Source organism: Pleurodeles waltl, chromosome 11, assembly GCF_031143425.1.
Source record: "Pleurodeles waltl isolate 20211129_DDA chromosome 11, aPleWal1.hap1.20221129, whole genome shotgun sequence".
NCBI lineage: Eukaryota > Metazoa > Chordata > Amphibia > Caudata > Salamandridae > Pleurodeles > Pleurodeles waltl.
In genome coordinates, this window is record NC_090450.1 from 97734568 (window position 1) to 97758327 (window position 23760).

The 23760-nt window shown below is 41.7% G+C and overlaps 1 protein-coding gene across 2 annotated transcripts in view; it reads left to right on the forward strand.

Moving 5' to 3' along the window:
* Window positions 1-23760, forward strand: part of GOLIM4 (golgi integral membrane protein 4) — a 228212-nt gene that overhangs the window by 142475 nt on the left and 61977 nt on the right. Inside the window, exons 7-10 of one of the 2 annotated variants that reach the window (XM_069213210.1) lie at window positions 515-598; window positions 7477-7644; window positions 9059-9442; window positions 21273-21511. In XM_069213210.1, coding sequence (XP_069069311.1) covers window positions 515-598; window positions 7477-7644; window positions 9059-9442; window positions 21273-21511 — 875 coding nt within the window. The remainder of the gene's footprint in view (window positions 1-514; window positions 599-7476; window positions 7645-9058; window positions 9443-21272; window positions 21512-23760) is intronic. The other variant, XM_069213211.1, reaches the window with a different exon arrangement.

The following is a 23760-nucleotide window of genomic DNA, read 5'->3' on the forward strand; positions in this document are numbered from 1 at the left end:
TTTTTTTTTTGCAGTCAAATGTTTGCTCAGTTATACTGGGAATCTTCTGACATGCCATTTATTGTTTATCCAGGAGAATATTCCTTTCATTTGGGGTCCTACCAGCGCAGTATAAGCCCCTTTAAAGAACTCACAGGGTGTGGTTTGCACTATCCAATGTTGCCCTAGGCCTCCCGCAGGGCATTATGCTAGGTACAGTTAATATAAATGCTTTACTGTTATTTTTCCGGTCGAATACTTAGTGATACTGCGGGTCGATCTCCCGACATGCATTTCATGATTTTTGTGCACAGAGTACATGGTTACGAATCAGGTATGTAGCATTAAATTGCAGCGTTTTATTAGACACTGAGAAAACGCATTTCCTCTCTCTGTATTTGTAAAATGGGCAATAATTTTGTTTACAACCCAACACCACCAATAAAACCTCCCTGGGGTGGCAGTTAGTTTGGCGTTTCATTGTTTTCTTTATTTCATACCACAGCAACATTGCACAATTTTTCTCTTGATATAGCATCAGCATAAGAGTTTACAGTCCCAACATGAGCAAGCCATAATGTCTCTGGAAGACCACAAGAGCGCGCTAGCTGTCGCACAGGTCAGGCATCAGCAGCTCTCCGCCAGCTTGTGTTTTTCTAAACACCGAGTCTGCATTTTCTGATCTCAAGCGGTTGAAAATAAATCAAATGCATGCAGAGTTTTGCTTGAAAATACAGCACTTGATAGCTTGGCTTTTTCCCTGTTCTGCAAATACTTTCTTACTGGTGCAATCTTTGTAAGGAATTAAAAATTGCAATGGGAATGTGTTGCTTCTAATACACCAATGCTCGTGCAAAGTTAACTTCTTTAAATGTGTTTTGCTTTTGACAGTTCTGTTGTGAGTGAAACTGAATGCATGTGCTAACTGAGGAGAAACATCTAGCCGTGTATGAGATTTAGGGTCGAGGACAGCAATCTTTCTGCTGCTAACGTTCTTATTCTCCTCCAAAGCATATTTCGGTTCTTAGTCGTTAAGAAAATATCCTCTGTTCTCCTTGTTCTTCTCTCAGGCATGCGGTTTATCGTTATTTTCCCCTGTTATGCAGTGAGTTACAATTGTCAAAAGGCAGCTGGTTTCTAAAAGCACAAAGCTCATTTTTATTGTGGCCCTCAAACCATATTAGCAAACACCCTCCTTTTTTTTTTGGTTCCCTACATGAAGTTTTCTATTTGCCCTCGTTTTTTTCACCCCATCCTTCCTAAAATTAACATTAACGGGATTTATTTTAAGCAAGCCACTAAAAGTCTGCAATACATTATATATTTTATAACACATGTATTTCTAGTTTTTTGGGGTAATTAAATTATTTCAGCAGTACAGAGTTTGTCAGTGCTATTATAGAGGTTGATATAAATTAAAACTGTCATTGTTTATTACAACAATATAATTTATTTGAAGTATTATACAGTGCTGTGCATCGTCTTTTGGTTGCATCAGTGCAATGTGGCCGGTGCCAGCCAATTGGAGCACTCGCTCCCAAAAAAGCACCTTCAGGCTATCAGAAGGATTTCATTTTCTGAATTTGCCCTCCGCTGTCTATATATCTATTAATTTTGAACATTAATTTTTCCAAAACTACTGAACAAATTTACACCACAAGCAGCACACTTTCTTAGTAACGATCTAGCTTTCTGCCAAGTTTGGTGTAATTCCATTGAGCCTCTGAGACTGTAACTCTAAAATGCATGGGGCAGTTGCATTTTGGAACCCTCTTTCTTCTCAGCCCCCACTTGACTGATCTACCCGAAACCTTCCAAGAAGGAGTTGAGCTGGAGGATGAACCTCTGTGTTTTTTTTTTTTTTTTTTTTGGAAGGCTTCACAAAGAGTCATCGAATGGCTTGAAAGTTATTAACAAAACAAAAGATGCTCTTCCTTGGAATCTGACCTCATTACAACTACACGTTGTTTGGTGACTGTTATGTGAACAATAGGGAGTTGGACGCCCACGTGGGATTTGGTGTCCACAAGGTGTAGGGCAGAGGGCCAGGCTTTGTGTGCAACGCCACACAGTACAGAGTCTCTGGCTAATTACTCTGCTCATGAACTCACAAATTATATCACTTATGACCTATTCAATGACTCCATTGATGACAACACTGGGCATGGTGGAGCCATAGTTTACTGAGTTAGCTCAGTAAACGTGAACTTGTGAGTTTGTTTATTTTTTGTAGTTTTCAGTGAATTTCTGAGCTTTTTTTATACTTAAAGTAAGATATTATTATATGTTATTATAACATCACTGTAACCTTTGTTTTGCAGCATGACTCTTTTCTGGATTCTCATGCTATGCACTTTTCTGTCATGGGCCTGTAAGCCTCCAACTTTATATTCTTTTTTTTTTAAGTCCTTCCTTTTGTTGTTGGGTGTCGACTGATCTGACCATTTGGTGCTTCCTGTGATGTAATATTCCTTACTCTGAAAGCTCCTACCTTTGGTCACTATCTTCAGATTGTTTTTTTCCGCTGTTGAGTCTGGAGGCTTGGCTGAAGCCTCTAACATGAGGAAGAAAAACTTTCAAGAAGTTAGTCAAAGTTCGCCAAATGAGTTCCAGAATTTGGTGAAGAATTCCGGAGAAGAGGTACAGTAGGAAGTCTAGAGAGAAGATGCAGAATTCCCTTGAGGGAATCTTTCTGGGAAAACCAGATCTGGGAGGGGAGGCCCTGATGGCCTAGACGGAGAAGACTCCATTCCAATTCTGCCCAAATTGCCATCCCAAATGTGCACAAAGGGAACAACACCCAGTGTGCAATCTTTGCCTGCCTGTCGAACATAGGAGCGAGGGCTGCAACTCCTGTGCAGTATTGACATCGGAAGAGAGTGAGGGAAAGGCAAAGATAAGCGCACTATAAAATGAAGGGGCAAGGTACCACTCCATCCCTGAGAGAGATTAAATTGTCGGGCGAGGAGAAGGAAAATGTCGCCGAATTTGCAGAGGGAGAAATATTGCACGCTGACTTAAGAATCAAGAGCGTCGAACATCAGGCAAGAGGTAAGAAGAACGTTGAAAAAAGGGTTTGAGTCATAAAATGCTGACTTGGGACGGGTGAAGGGAACCCCAATGTTGAAACACTCGCCATACGAAGTCAGACCCTGAGACAGAGAGCCCCATGGATACCTCAAAAGGGACACCAGTAGAGAAAAATCTCCTGAAAAATTCCAGTCGCCCAAGACGGTCGAGGCAAAGGCACTTCAACGCTGGAAAAAGGAGAAGGCGCAGGAGGAAAACAGAAGCTCAGTGATCCACACATCATCAAAGGATCCCTCGACATCGAAGAGGAAAACCTTATCAACTCGAAGACAAATCAGCAGAAATTGAAAGGAAAAGGAGATGCCTCAAGGCCAAAATGGCCGCCTTACTACAAAAATATAGGGTCTTTAACTGAACTTGAATCCCACCGAAGACCTCAACACCGAAAGAGCAAGGTGAAAAAACTAGGCCCCTTGAACCCTAGAAACTGAAGAACAAGAGAAGGAGCTCTTCTACGAGGAAAATGAGGAACAATTAAGAGACCTTGTATCAGGGCCTGGGAGATTCAGGGTACACAGAGTGCCACAGACAAGTCCGAGAAATACACTTGCCAGAATAAACTGTCAACAGCTCTCCTTTGAGGCTTTCACCTCCTGATGACATCAGAATTTATAACCAGATGATAAAGAAGCCTGCCGATAAATATAGGGTTCAACTGGAGGAGGAAAAAATGCAAACCTTTTTCCTCCTAGAGACACTATTACCATCTCAGGCCAGGAGCCAATTACTGCCAGTGCTTCCTAGTTTCCTAAATCAGGAGATTGATGCATTCAAGGAACCCACCACTTGTAGAGTGGTGACTTCAAGGGCAGAAAAGGAAACGAGTTTTCATCAAAGGACAGAGCTTATATCAAGGGTTTAGTGCCATTTAAAGGAAGAAACCTCATGTCTACTCAAAGAAGTGAAGGAATTGATGGCAAAGAGATCAATGGAGAAAGTCCCCAAAACGGAGGTCAACAAAGGAAATTACTCAAATACTTCCCGAATACCAAAAGTAGACGGATCCCTACATTCAGTACTAGATATCAGGTTAATAAAAAAGGGTATAAAAACACAAATTAAAGATGACAACCTTACAAGAGGTTACCCCACAATTGGAAGAAGGGGATTACATGGCAACAATAGATCTGAAGGATGCTTACTTGCCCATTCCAGTGATTGCAAAGCACACAAAACGTACTTGAGATTCGTGGTAGGCAAAACCCACTACCAGTTCACAGCGCTGGCGTTTGGGATAAAATCAGCTCCAAGGGTCTTCACAAAGTGCAGAGCAGCAGTAGCATCCCTCCTCAGATGACAAGGGATACATGTCTACTCCTAACTAGATGACTAGTTGGTTAGGGCAAACTCATGCAGAAAGTTCAAAGAGCATATACAACAGGTAATAAAGAGATTTGTCACACTGATTTTTTTGGTAAACCTAGTAAAATCATCACCAACACAGAATGTGATAAGCTGTTTCTGGGAGCAATTATCACCTTGATGCAGGGGGAAGTGTATCCCAGCAAGAAGAGAATTCAGTTGCTGTTTTTAAAAAACTCACCTTTACCAGAAGGGGCAAGCTCTGACACTGCGGACTGTGGAGAAATTGTTAGGGAAGATGACATCTCTCATCCCTTTAATCCCATATGTGAAACTACACGTGAGACTAATTGAAGAATAGCTCCAGAATGAATGGTTACAAGCCACAGTGAGTTGGGAGGATCTAGTGGTTGTCACACAGAAAATACAGCAGGAAATGGCGTAGGGAAACACATCTCATAAAACACAAGGCAGAACTTTTAGGTAACCAACTCCAAGAGTAACCAATACAACTGATGCCTCTCTTTGGGGGTGAGGGGGGTCACCCATGACCATGCTTAAAGTTCGAGGAGTGTGGGAGGAATAGCATGCTGTAAAGGCCATCGATATCCTGGAGCTAAAGACAGTGTTTCTAGCCTTAAAAGCATTTCAGAGAGAGCTGTTCAGCAAATCATTATTGATTCAAAGAGACAATACAATGATTGACATCAACAAGCAAGGGGCGACTCAACCCTTTGCTCTATTGCAGCTAGCTCAAGAAATCTGTAAGAGGGCAATTCAGAGGAGGATAGAGATAACAGCAGTTCATCTACCAGGCAAGGACAATATTCAAACGAACAGCTTGAACAGACAAGCAACAAGCTCTCACGAATGGGAGATCACTCAGGCTGCGCTCAACAAGGTTTTCGGGGTCGGGCAACACCAACAATAGACCTTTTTACAACTCCAGAGAACTCCAAAATGCCAAAATATTTGCCTCCAGACAGCATTTCATCCTGTCAATAGATGGTCAGGGATATTTGCATACGCATTTCTCCCGATACCACTGTTGCACAAGATGCTGAAAAAATGCAGGAGAAGCAAGATGATGCTAATACTAGTTGCCCCACCATGTGCAAGACCGACATGGTTTTCTGAACTGATATAAGTGGCACAGGAGAACATTATGAAATTACCAACACAACCCCGCTTGTTGTCAATTGAAGGAGGAAGGATAATACACCCACAACCAGAGTTTAGGACAGGCAGTCTTCTCCTGAAGACTTTGTTTGGTAAACTACCAGAGTACACAATGGCAGTCCCTAGAGAGGCATGGAAGCCAACTATAAGGAAATGTTACAACGTGAGATGAAACAATACACATGGTTTATCAAAAAGTGGTTTGTTAAAGAAAAACACAAGGGAGACAACAGTGTTGAAATACCTAACACTCCTACTAGACTTCAAGTAAAAGTACGCATCTTAAAAAGTACGCTTAAGAGCGATTGTGGCCTACACAAGAGGTCACAGGAAGAAGAATTTTCACAGCGCCAATAGTCAAAAGAATTTTAGAAAAGGCTACAAGAAAAGCATCAGCACAGAAAGTACCCGCACCCACATGGAACCTGAATGTGGTACTAACTCAGTTGATGAAAATGCCATTTGAACCTCTACATAAAACTGCACTAAAATTACTCACATTAAATACCGCATTTGTGGTGCCCATAACATCCCTTCACAGTGTGAGTGAAATACAAGCACTTGCAATCCAAGAACCATACAAAAAAATTCACAAAGACAGAGTTCTCATAAGGACAGATCCACAGTTTTTACCGAAGGTAGTGTCACGGTTCCACACAAATCAAACTGAACAAATACCAAGTTTCTTCCAAAACCGGAAGAATCAAAAGAGAGCACACTACATTTGCTAGACACAAGACGAGCTGTAGTGTACTACATTGAAAAGACAAACAGGAAGACAAATCGGCTATTTGTGTCTTTTGCAGACAGTAATATGGGGAACGTTGTACCAAAAGTAACTATTGCCAGATGGACCAGACTGACCATTCAACTATGCCACACAGGGACAGGGGTGAAACTAAATTCAACCCCAACGCAATTCAACAAGGAAAAAAGAAGCAACCATTCATTCTTTTAAGAAAACGCACTGTTACAATATATATATGAATGGCAGCAACATGGTCTTCTCTACATACATTCACAAAACACTACTGTATTTACATTCAAATGAATTAGGAAGCTCAGGTGGGACAAAAGGTGCTAATATATCTGTTTACAAATTTTAATTTATCTTCTACTCAACCACCACAAGTTCACTAACCCGCTACAAAATTGATGCTCCGCATATAATTCCAGAAAAGAGTCACCTACAAAACAAATAGTTTCTTACCTGTAAGTATAGTTTTGCAGCTTGAAGAATTTTCTGGTGTCATAAGCGACCCACCTACCTCCACCAAGAAGATGGAGAAGAGAAATAATGAATCTGAAAATGGCAACTAAGGATGGGTGGCTTTTGGAGGAGGGAATGCAATGTCACAGGAAGCACCAAAGGGGCAGATCCGTTGATGGTCAATAACAAAAACAAAAAAAAAGGAAGGACTAAAAGGTCGGAGAATTCCAGACTCAACCACTAACTGGTTGAATAATGCACAGCATGTGATTCCAGAAAATTCTTCAAGCTGCAAATCTACACCTAAGAAACTATTCGTTCTTTCAGTGGACCAAAATAAAATATGTATGTGTGCGCTAAAGCTGTCTGTAAGTCGGACCTATAAATTAGTTTTGGAAATTTTACTCTCCAACTTCATTACGTATGTTGTCGATATACTTACACATATTGTAATAGTAAACCACATACCCAAGAACCCTGCACCTTTTGACAGTTGTCGCTTCGTTCCTACTTTGTAAACTGTGGGCGTTGATTGTGATTCAGCATCACTAGTATATGACGCATGCTAATTAATTCTCTGCATGATCTTTGTATCTCATGACTGCTTCAAGGCGTGTTTAAGCAACTCATTTCTAAATGACAGTGACTCCATGCAGATGTTCTCTGTACGGCAATGCATTGTTTCCTAGCTGTTGTAATAATTGTTTATATTTTAGAACCAATTAGAAGAATTTAAGCAGTTGAAAGAAACACTGAATAAAATGCCTAGCCTCCGACACCCAGCAAGAACTGCAGGTGAACAGCACATTATTCCTCAAGCTACACCGGCTGTACATGAGATTGTACCAGTACAGGAGACAGAAATACTTATCGAGCCAACCCAGGTAAACATTGGAGGTGCTAAAGTTTTCTTTCATTTACAGTACACCTTCTGTAATACATTGCTATGAATCAGTCCGTTTTAATGTTCTGGAAATTATATCACACTGTAAAGCCTCAATTTAAGGGTGATATTAGTAATGTTCTACTCTTATTTTGCTTCCTTGTGACATGCCAATGTAGCACCAGCACAAAGTGGAAATACCCACTCGAGGGCAGAGGGTGCCAGGATATGTCAAAGATGTCCAACTTATTCTAGGCATGTCTATTAGAAGCTGTGTTGAGGCCTCGTTATAACAGAACCATCATTACACCAAGAAATGCCATCTTTACCTGGAAAGACCCGGCACTCTGCTGAGAACTACTTTTTGAGCGATATCTGTAGTGTTTTATGTAGAACAGCCACCTTTATGCCAAGGGTGATATTATCATGCTAGAGACGGCCACACTCATCCATGGATAAATTATAATTCTTCCTGGCCTTGCTCTCATTGTGCTATGTACAGTCACCATAAACAAGTGCATTATATGCCATAGGTCTCCACCATAATGCTAAGTAAGGCTACAGTGTGCTTAGGAATCCCAAAATGTCCCAGGACTATTGTTATGTTAGGGGTTGCTACCATAAGTTTACAATATAGCAGGGGTGTTCCAAATGTTTTAAGGACACTGAAATGGCATAGAGGGCAATACCTTGCCAATGATGTTCACTTTTTGATCAAGATGTCAACAAGCTGACAATAATCATGTCTGGCATGGACTGTTCCATGAGTACTCCACTACATATAGACTTACTTTGACCTTCAAACAGGAATCTCCATGCACATACCCCCCAGTGACAGGAAAAAGAGTCAGTAGCTAACACTTACTCGCTTTCCCAGCCACTTTCTCCCTTGGTAGGGCTCTCAAGCCTAGAATGAGCTTTGTCAGAACTAAGGGGCATACAAAACTTAAATATTTAAAAAACAAAATATGACTTTGGCATTAAGTGCAGACAATTACAGGTGTGCCGCTTTGTTTCTGTTTTATGACTCTGCATGCAACATTCTATAATTTCTCTTCCTGTTTCACAGTAGTGGTCATCATCACAACTTTCCCATGAACCACAGCATCAAAGGAAGTGTTTTGCCATTTTATCAAAGCACTTTAAAAGTGATTTGGCATGGGAGCATCACCGAATAAAGTTTGTGCGAATCTTTCATGTGAAGCATGCTTGTTTGTGAGGTACAAGCAGAATAAGCCAATGATTATATAGCTCTAGAAGCACTTTCTGATCTCTCAACTAAATTCTATGTTAACCAATGATAATGGGAGAGAGCATCAACAAAGTTTGAGCAGCAGTGCTTTAAGATTAGTTTATCCACATTTGTTCAGTTTAAAAAAAAAATGCATGTACACTGACATTTAAATATTCCACAGAATAATGTTACTCCTGTGAAAGAAGAACTAAAGATTGAAGTGGCAAATGTACAAAGAGCGGATGAAGTGGAAACTTTTCCTCAGGAAAAACAGGAGGCTGACACTCACTACCGAAGTGAGCAGAACAGTCAGCAACCAGAAACTGCAGAACCAACTGCACATCAAATAGAGGATGTGGGGGATGAGCATAAAAAGGAATTAGAAGAGGAAGAAATGGAGCAAGTAGGGAAGGCTGAACGATTAGAAGATGATCAGGAAGAGAGCCATTGGAAAGAACAGGAACAGAGTAACCATCAAGAAGAGAATCATCATGTTGAAGAACCAGAAAGAGGTGATGAGAGAGTGGAGGAGACCAATATGAGGGCAGAACATATTGATACTGAGGTATGTGCATTATGTTATTTGATATTTTGGAAGTACTGAATGTGGTGTGCGAGGGCCAGAGATATGCTGCTTCTATGTCATGGCAAGCTTGGCTCTGAAGCTAGGCAAGCATATCCTATAGAAATTTGCATTCCATTTTTAAAGATTATTTAAAGACACTCCTTGAACACTTTTTAAGACCATTCTTTAGAATCTTCTTTTCTGATATATTTTTATTGTATTTATTGTAAGCACTTTAGAAGCACTAAAATGTATTGTGAGGCTGTTTCAGGGTGTAGAAGGAAGGAGGAGGAAGAGACCTCTGGTCAGCAGGTTTGCTGTGGCTGTCGAGTGGGTGAGCATCAGAAGCATCTGCGCTGAGTGGATATGTCCATTTTGTGAACTTCATATAGTCCAATTCTGCTTAAAGAAGGGGTGGAAGAGTTTCATAGAGGTGTGATTTGGGTCTGGAGGGATCTTCCCCCAAACGACTTGTATTTCATTTTACCAAGGGACAGCAGGTAAAGGAGCCAGATTTAGACATCTAGGTGACTATTAAGGTATGCATCCCTTGGAGTGAGTGTCTGCTGCAAGGCCATTGGCAGTCTAGTAGTTCACACCAAGGGCTTTAAAGTCTACCCCATCCAGAACTTTAGACCAAATATCAGCTGCACAGTAATGATCTGAGACTTTAGAGTCTTGTTAGAGGTTTTGCATGGAGTGGCTAAGTAGAGGAGTGTTAAGTCATGGCGTACCATTATTAGTGTGTAGACATTGGTCAAACATTGGTAAGGGAAAGAAGAATACACTTAGATTATTCAGCTAGGAGAGTGTATCTTTAGCCACTGCATTAACCTGAGGTTGAAAAGAGATTATTGCCCAGTTTATTGGCATTCTGCATAATCAAGGGTGGCTGGCAAGGTGAACCTGAGAGGCGAATGGCTGAGAACTATGAAGTATATTTTTGAAGGATTGAGACATGGACACTTCAACAGACTCCAACATCTGACCATTACCAGAAGACACTCCGATTTGATGGCACCCTCTTTCCCCTTACCTTAAGTTTCATGCATATTTTCCATCATTCAAATGACTAGGAACACATATTGCATATTCTTTGTGCAGAAAGAGGTGGGAAATGCAGTCTCCTCAAGTACCTGACATTGTGTCCCAAATTCCAATATAAAATTTCAGCACAGGGTTGTTGCAGGCACCTTTAAATATTTTCTTTCTGGTATTGATAGCAATTGTTTGAGGCTTTCACCATAAAGGGTTCTTCTGTTTGTACAGTGTCTGAGATTGTGATTCGAGTTCCAGCCTGACTACTTTCATCTGAGATACAATATATTATCTTCGCAATAAATGTTCTATACAGGAAATGTTTATTAACTCTTACTTCATTTTATGGCGATAGACAGGAAAGTATTTTGTTTTTTAAAATGCCATGAACTCATCTACGAGTCAGGTCAGGTATTGACCAGATTGTAATGAAACCCTATTTATCCTAAGAGTCTCGTACACTCAATGTTTCAAGCTCATTACAGTTTAAGAAGCTTTCAAGTAGTTTATCGGTTAGGTTAGTTGTTATATTTATCTTTTTAACAACTAAATGCATGTACCTGCAGATGTTCCACTAATAAGGAAGTCTGCCTGCTCCTGTGATATTATTGGTATTACATTTGTTACATTTATTTTGAAACACTTCAACAATCATTAATATCATCTAATGAAGCAGGTCCTAAAGTCTTGGTATGGGGAAAGAATGGAAATTGTGTCATGAACAACAAGACTTTGCACACTAGCACCACCTGGTGTGCAATCCCCTCACACTTAATTGACTGGCCAGATTTCCCTTTATTATTGAAGGGATAAGAGAAAGAAGTGGACAACCCCTCCTTGTGCTTCTTGTTAAAGCAGTAGTTTGGGAGTCTTAATGATTTATTTTGTTATTAGTTTGATGTAACATACTTTATACAATTGCAGCCTTAACTAAATAGCTTTGACACTTGTGTAAGAAATGGCTATTCACTGTGGCCAAATGATTTTTTATTAGTTAGAATCTATATGGAAGGAAGAGAGGAATAACATTTGTTTAGGCAGCATATTAAATCTGTGACTTTGAGAGTTGCCTGCAACCTGTTTTACCTTAATCTAGCTGGATTGGCCAAGATATTGGACTTCAGGTGCATATTCACTTAGTCATTATTTTTGTGTGAACTGTTATTTTAGCTTTTAATTAAGAGGATTCATAATACCATGGATATTTCCTGGTTTAAATAGGATGCCTTTAATTTGTTTATGTAACTTTATGTAACAGTACAGATCCTGATAATATTTTATTGGAGTTAGCCTTGGATCTTCTCCAACAATATATTTTTTAAATTGGGATATTAAAACAATGTGATCGTAAGATTTTATATTTGAAAAATGTTGGGGTGATTGCTGTTTCTTGAAACTTTTATTATTCCTCCTATATTTCTAGAACATCAGACATGCTTCATTCACTGTACAATTCTGTTTGTTGTTTCATAGAAGTATATAGAGGTGTACAGTATTTTTCAAAAACTTTTACTTGGTTTTTCTGTTAGTTTTGATACATAAGTTTTACAAGATTTGGCATTTAAACTGCATGCCAGTAAAGAATCTGTCCCATTTCTCTTTCAGAGTAGACTTGTTTTACCTCTAGTAATTCTTTCTAGTCTGTCAGTGACAATTTCTTATTTAAAACTAGGAGCTCACCTAAATAATGTATAGAAATGATCATCCTTGTTTAGCCACAGATACGTGCTGTTCCTCATTATCTTAACTGACAGTTATGCTTTCATCCTCCTTAATTTAAAGGCCGTGCCTTGCAGGCACTGAAAACACAGTCCTGAGACAGTCCTCACATGAATTTCTATGACCATTTTATCTGTAACTTCTTTAAGGTACTTATTCCTCTAGGAGTGTTTTGAGATTGTTTTAAGAGACATTTAGAACAAGAACAATCCACTCTTAAATGCCTATTGACTAAACTATATTCTCACAATAAATATGCAAGGTTTACTGCCTTAACCTTTTCGGGCGGGCGTTTTTTTTACCTTCCCCCGGGAGACACGGAAGCTTCTGTGTCTCCCCCCCCACCCCCACCCTCCCCTTTGCGCGCTGACGTTTCAAAGGTGTTTTCCCCATCAAAGCAGGAAGCAGCCTTGCGGCCGCTTCCTGCTTTGATGGGGAAAACGGCCTTTCCCACGTTCGGGAAGGCCTTGTAAGAAAGGGGAGAGTCTCCCTTTTCTTACGAGGCCTTCCTGAAAGTGTTTCCTGGCCCCCGGTCGCAGCTGTGCTGTGATCGGGGCCGCTGCGATCGGGGGGCCAGGAAACACTTTCAAAAGGCCTCGTAAGAGAGGGGAAACTCTCCCCTTTCTTACGAGGCCTTCTGAAACTGTTTCCTGGCCCCCCGATCGCAGCGGCCCCCGATCGCAGCACAGCTGCGACCGGGGGCAGGAAACAGTTTCAGAAGACCTCGTAAGAAAGGGGAGAGTCTCCCCTTTCTTACGAGGCCTTCTGAAAGTGTTTCCTGGCCCCTGATCGCAGCACAGCTGCGATCGGGGGCCAGGAAACACCACTAGACGCCAGGGATTTCACTTTGGGGGGACGGCCCCCTCGGAAAACGCCCCCCCCCCCCCCCCGGGCATATTTTTTATTTAAAAAAAAAAGGTAGATGCCCCCTGGGGGGGGGGGGGGGTGAGGGGGGGCGCGATTGCGCCCCCCCCTCAGGGGAATTATTATTATTTTTTTTCCAAAGAAATAAAATAATAAAAAATGAAAATAAAATGACAGGGGGTCGCCCGTGGGCAGGGTGACCCCCTGTGGGGGCAATATTTTTTTTTGAGATGTTGTAGGGTTTCCCTGGGGGCCATTTTGGCCCCCAAGGAAACCATACAACAACTAAAAAAATAGATGTGTATATATATAGATCTATATATATATATCTATGTAGATAGATATATCTATGTACATTGATATATATCTATAGATATATCTATGTTGATAGATAGATAGATATAGATAGATATATATAGATATATAGGTAGATCTATATATATCAATCAAAGATTTATAAAGCGCGCTACTCACCCGTGAGGGTCTCAAGGCACTGGAGGGGGGGGGATGGGGGGAGGGAAAGGGGCTGGGAGGTTCACTGTTCGAAAAGCCAGGTTTTGAGGCCCTTCCTGAAAAGAAGTAGGTTTTGGGTCTTGTGAAGGTGGGTTGTGAGGGCGTTCCAGGTTTTGGGTGCAAGGTAGGAGAAGGATCTGCCCCCGGTGGTGGTGTGTTTGATGCGGGGGACAGAGGCGAGAGAGAGGTCAGCTGAGCGGACGTTTCGTGTGGGGGTGTGGAAGGTGACTCTCGTTGAGGTAGGCAGGGCCTGTGTTGTGGAGTGATTTGTGTACGAGGATGAGGATCTTGAAGGTGATCCTTTTGTCAGTGGGGAGCCAGTGGAGGGATTTGAGGTGTGGAGAGATGTGTTCGTGTCGGGGGAGGTCGAGGATGAGTCATGCTGCTGAGTTCTGGATGCGCGTAGTTTGCGCTTGAGTTTTAGAGTGGTGCCGGCGTAGAGGGCGTTTCCGTAATCAAGCCTGCTGCTGATGAGTGCGTGAGTGACAGTTTTTCTGGTCTCTGTGGGGATCCATTTGAATGTTTTTCAGTATACGGAGTGTGTTGAAGCATGAGGAGGTGAGAGCGTTGATTTGTTGGGTCATCGAGAGGGAGGAGTCTAGGATGATGCTGAGGTTGCGTGCGTGGTTGGCGGGGGTGGGTGCAGGGCCTAGCGTGGTGGGCCACCATGAGGGGTCCCAGGTGTTTTTGTGTGGATCAAAGAGGATTATTTTGGTTTTGCTTGAGTTGAGTTTCAGGTGGTTGGCTGTCATATATATATATATCACTTTTGTCAATATGTGTGTGGTTTCCCTGGGGGGGAAAAGGGTCTGACTTGTCTAGTGGCAGTTTTAGTGCCATAAAGAAGCGCAGAAGGTTTATATGCAAATCTGTATTTTATGTAAATAGCTGAGTACATTAGTAAAGTCAGCCATTACCTGCGCTATAATACCAATGAAATGTATGTGCGGGGTGGAGGGCGGCTATAGAGAGATGAAGGGCACTTTTGCTGGGTGGTAATGAGGGAATCCGAGGAGAAGGGAGTGGGAGCACCAATAATGATTGTTGGACTGGGCGCAGGAGGTGCTAAAGACTGTGACGAATGGTATGTGACAAGGTGTTTTTTGAGTGTCTTGAAAGTACGTGCTGATTGAGGGAAGAAGTGCAGGTAAGGTGGCCTCTACTGTTGCATGTATCTCACACACACAATCGATTTTGTGGCTGTCTACGTAGGCTAGTGTTTTAGAGCAACAGTTTAGCCAATAGCAGAGATGGCATCTTGATGGATGACTGCTGCCTGCACTCAGGTTATAGAGGACCGCTCTGACATAGGATCAGAGACTGAGACATCAGATACTGAGACAGCATCTGAGGGATAGGACAATGGCGCAGACTCTGGGAGTGATTTTTCAGTCAGAGGAGTCCCATTCGATAACTCCTCTTCCAGTACATTATGAGGGAGGTGATGAGGACAGTCCTGCTGTCCCTTCGCAAGCTGTTTGTGCAACTGTGTAATAGTGGGTTAGGCCAACCCAGAGAGCAGGTGAATGCGGCGGCAAAGAGAGAGAGAGAGAGAGCGCGCTCTCTCTCTTGGGAGCTCCCCAATTTAGTTCAGCCCCAAATTCCATCACCCAAATCAAATTGTGGAGACATCAAAATTATCTATGGCAAAACAAACCGGTTTTGTAAGGCAGGCACCTGTGTTTATGGTCCTGGATTCGGCGGCCATATAGAGAAACACACTAAACCCAAACATTTCTGGAAACTAGACATTCGGGGGAGTCCACAGAGGTGTGACTTGTGTGGATTCCCCAAAGTTATCTTACCCAGAAATTTCTGTCACACAAACTACAGGAATATGCTGGGATCCACAAAATTCCTACCACCCAGTGACTCCTCACCTGTCCTGATAAAAACACTACCCCACTTGAGTGCCTACAACTAGTGGCTGCGTCAGGAATGGATCACCCCAGGGTCAACAGCTGCCTCACGTAAGGACCAACATTGACCGTTGTGTGATCTATTCCTGTCGCGGGCACCAGGCCTAACCACACAAGTGAGGTATCATTTTTATCGGGAGACTTGGGGGAACGCTGCGTGGAAGGAAATTTGTGGCTTCTCTCAGATTCCAGAACTTTCTGTCACAGAAATGTGAGGAACATGTGTTTTTTTAGACAAATTTTGAGGTTTGCAAAGGATGCTGGGTAACAGAACCTGGTCAGAGCCCCACAAGTCACCCCATCTTGGATTCCCCTATGTCTCTAGTTTTCAAAAATGCACAGGTTTGGTAGGTTTCCCTATGTGCCGGCTGAGCTAGAGGCCAAAATCTACAGGTAGGCACTTTGCAAAAAACAGCTCTGTATTTTGTCAAAAAATGGGATGTGTCCACGTTGTGTTTTGGGGCATTTCCTGTGGTGGGCGCTAGGCCTACCCACACAAGTGAGGTATCATTTTTATCGGGAGACTTGGGGGAACATAGAATAGCAAAACAAGTGTTATTGCCCCTTATCTTTCTCTACATTTTTTCCTTCCAAATATAAGAGAGTGTGTAAAAAAGACGTCTATTTGAGAAATGTCCTGCAATTCACATGCTAGTATGGCCACCTCGGAATTCAGAGATGTGCAAATAACCACTGCTCCTCAAAAACTTTATCTTGATCCCATTTTGGAAATGCAAAGGTTTTCTTGATACCTCTTTTTCACTCTTCATATTTCAGCAAATGAATTGCTGTATACCCAGTATAGAATGAAAACCAACTGCAGGGTGCAGCTCATTTATTGGCTCTGGGTACCTAGGGTTCTTGATGAACCTACAAGCCCTTTATATCCCCGCAACCAGAAGAGTCCAGCAGACAAAACGGTATATTGCTTTCAGAAATCTGACATCGCAGGAAAAAGTTACAGAGTAAAACATAAAGAAAAATGGCTGTTGTTTTCAGCTCAATTTCAATATTTTTTTATTTCAGCTGTTATTTTCTGTAGGAAAACCTTGTAGGATCTACACAAATGACCCCTTGCTGAATTCAGAATTTTGTCTAGTTTTCAGAAATGTTTAGCTTTCCGGGATCCAGCATTGGTTTCACACCCATTCCTGTCACTAACTGGAAGGAGGTTGAAAGCACCAAAAATAGTAAAAATGGGGTATGTCCCAGTAAAATGCCAAATTTGTGTTGGAAAATTTGGTTTTCTGATTCAAGTCTGCCCGTTCCTGAAAGGTGGGAAGATAGTGATTTCAGCACCAGAAACCCTTTGTTGATGGCATTTTCAGGGAAAAAACCACAAGCCTTCTTCGGCAGCCCTTTTTTCCCATTTTTTTTGGAAAAAACGAAATTTTCACTGTATTTTGGCGATTTTCTTGGTCTCCTCCATGGGAAACCACAAACTCTGGGTACCATTAGAATCTCTAGGATGTTGGGAAAAAAGGACGCAAATTTGGCGTGGTTAGCTTATGTGGACAAAAAGTTATGAAGCCCTAAGCGCGAACTACCCCAAATAGCCAAAAAAGGGCTCAGCGCTGGGGGGGGGGGAAAGGCCCAGCAGCTAAGGGGTTAATCATAATTTTTCATAACAAACAGTCTTTATCATTGGCTTACCACCATAACTAACTCTGTCTGTATTGTAAAGAAGCTTTCTAGTAAGGCAATAAGTGAAATACAAGCACTGTTTTTCAGTGGAACTACACAATCTATGCCCCAATCTATGCCCCATCAAATGTTGTACTCAAAGAAACCAATGTGTTGGAGAAGCCTAGTGCCCTCTCTCAGTAGTAATTCAGACATCTTCTTTTTTGTTGGTCGTTTTATGTTAATCACATGCTGTCTTGTGACAGCTAAGGACAGAAATATAAATATATAAAAACTGAAATATAAATGTGTTGAAATGGACAACAGTTTGAAAGTTTGAATCTAATCTGAACAGTTTTGCTTCAGCAGCTGTTTTGGGGACATTAGATTGCAAATCTCATCTACTGCCTCGTTCCACAAACATATTTGAGGAGTCATTTGTGGGGAAGTCAAACGCACACTATCCAGATAGAACTAGTGTATGGATGGAAAACGCTGTCATTCAAAAAAAATTATTTTTCAAGATGGTCCATGGGCCAATAAGCATGGCTGCCAGGTGAGTAAGCCTGCACTCAGTTCAGTAGGCCCAAGGTGTTTGTGGTGACAACCTAGTGATAAAAGCTAAAGGCCTAATTTGTTCAGTGGAAAGTTCTATCCAGTGCAATAGGTCTGTTGATTCAGTTTTAAAAATTATGAAAAGTTATGACGGAGACAATAGCTCTAGCTATGACTTTACTGGCGGACTGTTACCACACTAAGTTAAAAGTTCTCACATATTACCATAGTGGTCCAGGGTTCTGCTGTTTGTGACTCCCCTCTTTACTAACCTTGTGTGTAGTAGGCTTTCACTTTGTCAATTCTTATTTGGCTCTTTTGAAAGGAGTTGTATACGGTTTTACCAACAGTTATTTGGTACATGCTTGTAACTTTCGGTGTGTGAAATTTAATAAAACATCTATTTGTCCATGGACAGGTTGCTTCTTAAATCTTCTTGTCCTGTTAAAAAAATAACGTAGTGCGGCAGCAAATTATGGCAGCAATCTCATTATGTAAGAGCTCTGCTAATTGCCTCTCTGATTATGTCAGGGCTACTCCCAATGTAGGGCTTGAATTCTTGCAATTTCAATCCCTACCACAGTAATTTCCTTATATTGCCATCTCTCTGCAGATCTTAATGCTGGAGATGGAGGAAGCAGTAAGTAATAGTTCCAGGGAAGGAATGCCTTTGAGTCTGCAAACCTTCTAACTTGCATGTTTTAAGGATTTTCACTAGCTCTTCCCTAATATTTCCCCATAATTAGAAAGGTTGGAAATGTACACATGATAATGGCAGAAGTAGAAGTTCTTCCAGGGTTGGGAAAAATGGTTGTAGGGAAAGTGAACTTGTAAACACTTAAAAGATTTTCATATTAGCAAATCTACACATGCATATTTGCTCATGCTAATATACAGTTCACAATGTAAGTTCATGTGAATTCATGAAATCCACTAATTCAAAGACCTATACCATGGATGCACTTTTGTGACTTTCTTAAACCCCTTGGGTGCCCGGGACGTAGCGGTTACTTCCTCGGCAGCACCGCCTGGGTGCCCGGGACGTAACTGTTACGTCTTGCACCCGTACGTCAGGGGAAGCGCTAGCCCCCTCCCTGAGGGAATCACATCCCCCCTTCACCCGTGACGTCTGATGATGTCAGCACGCGAACAGCAGAGAGGCACCAAAGGAAGGGAAAGCTCTTTTTCTTTCCTTTGATGTCATTCTGAGCATTTCAGCAACAGAATCGTGAAGCGATTGAGCTGCAGAAATGCCCACTAGACACCAGGGAAGTTTGTTTACCTTATTTAAACAATGAAGGGGAGTGGCCCCTTGGGCAAAGGTCTCTCCCCTGGGGGGCATTTATTATGAGGCCTTTTCTGTCCCCCTGGTGGCTTATCGGCCTATTTTAGTTGGGCCAATCTGACCCCCAGGGGGTGGGGGTGCAGAACCCACTAGACACCACTGCAATTTGTTTTCTGGGCAAGGGTCGCTCCCCTGGGGGGCAATATTATTTTAGGCCATTTCTGACCACTTCGGGGCAGATCAGCCTATTTTTCGTTAGGCCAATCTGCCCCCAAGGAGGCAGAAACCACTAGACACCTTAGGCAAGGGTCTCTCCCCTGGGGGGAACATTTATTTATTAAGAACTGCACTTTTTGGACTTTGGGACGCTGCCATGTAGAAAAAAGCTTCAAGACCTAGACACATCTGAAAACTACACTTTTGGGTGAGTCCAGGGTGGTGTGATTCACAATGGCCCGCACCATTTTCTAACCCACAATGCCCTGCAAACCTCCAACTTTGCTTGAAGTCACAGGTTTTTTCCACATTTTTGTGATGGAACCTTCCGGAATCTGCAGGAATCCACAAAATTCCTACCACCCAGCATTTCTGCATCTATACCGATAAAAATTCTGCCCCACTTGTCAGCCTAAAAATTTTTTTTTTCAAACTGCCCTTTTGGCTTTTTCCTGTCACAGGCACTTGCCCCACCTACACAAGTGAGGTATCAGTTTTATTGGGAGACTGGGCGAAGGTTGGGTGGTAGGAAATTTCATTTGGTGCGGTGATCCCACACAAGTGTGGGGAAAATGTAATTTGTTAGCTAAATTTGAGGTTTGCTGAGGGTTCTGGTTAAGAAAACACGGAGGGATCAACGCAAGTCACACCTCCCTGGACTCCCTCGGGTGTCTAGTTTTCAGAAATGTCTGGGTTTGGTAGGTTTTCCTATATGCTGCTGAGCCCAGGACCAAAAATGCAGGTGCCCCCCCACCCCCGCAAAAACAGGTAGTTTTGTATTTGATAATTTTGATGTGTCCACGTAGTGTTTTGGGGCATTTCCTGTTTCAGGCACTTGCCCTACCCTCACAAGTGAGATAGAATTTTTATTGGGCGACTCAGGGGAATGCTGAGTGGATGTAAATTTGTGGCTCCTCTCAGATTCCTGAACTTTCTATCACCGAAATTTGAGGAAAAAGTGTTTCTCTCAAATTTTGAGGTTTGCAAAGGATTCTGGGTAACAGAACTTGATGAGAGCCCCACAAGTCACCCCATTCTGAATTCCCTTAGGTGTCTAGTTTTCTAAAATGTATAGGATTTCTAGGTTTCCCTAGGTGCTGACTCAGCTAGAGCTAGGCACTTTGCAAAAAAAAAAAAAAAAACAGGTCAATTTTCTTTGGGAAAATGTGATGTGTCCATGTTGTGTTGTATTTCCTGTCCCGGGCACTAGGCCTACCTACACAATTGAGGTACCATTTTTATCTGGAGAATTGGAGGAATGCTCGGTGGAAGGAATTTGTGGCTCCTCTCAGATTCCAGAACTTTCTATCACCCAAATGTGAGGAAAAAGTGTTTATTTGGCTGAATTTTGAGGTTTGCAAAGGTTTCATGGTAACAGAACCTGGTGAGAGCACCACAAGTCACCCCTTCCTGGATTCCCCTAGGTGTCAAGTGTTCACAAATGCACCGGTTTGCTATGTTTCCCTAGGTGCCAGCTGAGCTAGAGGCCAAAATCTACAGCTAGACACTTGCCAAAAAACATGTCATATTTCAGTGTAAAAATGTCATGTGACCTTGTTTCCTGTCGCGAGCATTAGGCCTACCCACACAAGTGAGGTACCATTTTTATTGGGAGACTTAGGGGAACACGGAATAGAAACCAGATGTTATTGCCCCTTGTCTTTCTCTACATTTTTTCCTTCCAAATATATGACGTTGTGTAAACAAGCATTTGCAATGCAACAGGTCTCGCATTTGGTCGAGTTAGAGCTATGAGTGTTGTATCAAACTTGAGTAGAGGGTATTTTTAAATGTCTTGATCTTTGATTCGGTAACCTATAATTTTCTTGAAATTTCACATTCAAGTATATTTGCTCTAATATGAAAAAGCTTTGTTGAATTACAAAATAAATGTCAATATTATGAGGACTGTCACTATATCTTTAGAGGTTCTTTATTGCCTGCATTATCAGTGTCTTCTTCATAATTTGTAACGTACTTTCCTAATGTCTAATGAAGTACACAATTTAAATATTGCTGTTGCTGAATTTTTAGATCCAGTGGTGGAAAACACCTATCCTTTGCCTTTATATTTCATCAGTGTTCTCTTTTCTGACAGGGTGATCATTGGACAAAGCCACCTGTGAAGCATAGATCTGCCTATGAGGAGCAATTGGAGCAGCAAAGATTGGTTGCCCAGAGAGCTGCAGAATCCCAACTATTAAAGGAACATCAGGAATCTCTACATAAGCAGCGTCTACAAGAACAGATATTAAGGCAGCAGCAGATTCAAGAAAGAGAACGTGCTTTGCAGAGGCATAACGAATTTCAAGAGCAGCTTCACAAGCAACGTCTAAGGTTATATTGAGGTTATTTAAATAAGAGCTAAAATGCACCCTTATGGGCTTCTGAATTTGAAAATTGGAGTATTGACTACTTTTCTATAAGTGATTTGTGTGGCACATGCAACTGTAAGATTGTTGCGTGAGAGAGTGAGGTCAAAGTGAACAGATAAGGCTGACAGAGGCTTAGCATGGGAATAATTTACTAAGCTCCATTTGGTTTCATGGGTAATGCAAGACTTTTCTGTCTTGAAACCTTTGTCACATTCACGGGTAGTTTGTGAGAACAATTTGTCAAATGTAGCAAGAGCCTTTCACATTCATTTTGGGGCACATAATTATATTCCATTTTAGTGCTAATGCTGCTATCTTTTATTTACTTCTCTAAATGTCAGTCTTCCAATGCATGCTCTAAAACACTTGAATACTTAGGTGCATGGTTGGTGAATCCTCCAGATGAATGTTTAATAGGTGGAAATCAGGACCTTACTCTCCAAAGCACCTGGAAATATTTTGAATAGGGTTCAAAGAAACTACCAAGTAGAAAGAGGTTCAATGTGATTCTTCAGTAAATGGGTGGATTTGAAAATACATGTATGACTGTGGCTGTACTATCTATATGCTGATTAATTTACAGGGCCGAAGCTTAGATTAGGGTATATGATACAGGTCCCGAGGAATGCCATAGTAGAGGCCAGGGTAAGAAACATGTCGACGACTGTCAATTTTGGACTTTTTTATGACTGTTTCCTGCTAAGTCCGGTCTTTTATTTTAATCTTAGAGGAGATGGAGCAAAATGAAAGATTAAAATTGCTTTTTAATGTCTAATCACAAGTAAGTACTTACTTACAATGGTCATGTAAAAAAAAAAAAACACAGATTCAGGAGTACCACAATTTCTTGGATTGCTTTACAGTCTGGTGCCCGTTGACTGTTGCACAACACACACAATATAGAGCACGACCTGATGATGATGCATATCACCTTGATGGGTGAGGGTCAGTGCATCCTGTAAAGGTTACTCTTTGAACCTTTGACATTGTGTGGCTGAGGGTTACATTTACCTTCCTTGAGCATGCCTTCTCTAATGTCACACCATTGTTTGTATTGGTATTGATATAGAAGCAAGTGTCGAGGACCGTAGTTAATCCTCTTGATCCGTCTTTATATAGATTGCATCGCTAAAAACCATTGGCAAAGCCAGTAGGTCCCAAAGGCAAGGCCTTTGCCAATGCTTGTTTGATCTTGGGCTTGCCCACAGTAGAAGGAACAAAAACCGCTTATATGATACTGCTGTTTTACAAGAGGGAAGGTATGATATGTATGTGGTCCAACCCAGGCATTGGGTGGAGGTGCACAGGAATGTGAAGCACTACATTTTTGTTGTTACTGGTTTATCAGGCAGGCATCAAATTAATGTTGCAGATACTGACTAAGGGAAACAGAAAGATGAGATTCCTCTTTAAATTATGTTTTGTGCTAGAAGTCACTACTAGAAAATGACAGAATGCCAATATATGCTGGCTGTTCAAAACTGAAAGGATTCACGATCCACAGAGGTATCAAACTTTTGCTGCACAGTCCTCCAATATCGTCACATTGGCACGTATGGGTATTGGATCAGATATGGCCCTGTACTCAATTTAGTCTAATGAAACGTTTATGATGGATCACAGGCAGCTTTTGATATTTTGCCACCCATCATGTAGAGTCCAAATTGTATTCCAGCTGTCATTGGACCCCCAGATGCACTTGTCACAAGAAAAGGAAGGATCAGTGACTCCAAATGCAAAGTCTCAGAGGTGGCATAATCCTCCAGCACAAGGTACAAAGTTCTCAGTGTTCAGGACTAACCCTGTCTCAACTACTAGCTGTTGGGGGCTTCCTTTAAAGCAGTGGCATTGAAATCTAGTTAACGTGGGAAAGTGTTTTCTATCCTGTATCCCAATACATTTGTAGGTCTGACTAGAAACGGCTGCTGAAGCACGTCATCGCAAACAAAATTAATAAGGGAGAGAAGAGAGAATACATAGAGGTATTTAAGGTGTTGAACATCCTCTTTACTGCATTTCGGTACAATTTGCTTTTAGTTGTCCTAACCCACCTGCATACTGCCTCCATTATTGTGTATGGGCCATAGAAGCTAATGTGTGTGTGTCCAGTTCTCCGCTATCAGCCATGCTTTAGGGGCTGGTGGTGGTGAGCATTGTTTGTAATTAGCAAGTATAATGAATGTATTGTAATGTTTTTGAGCTGCTGTATTA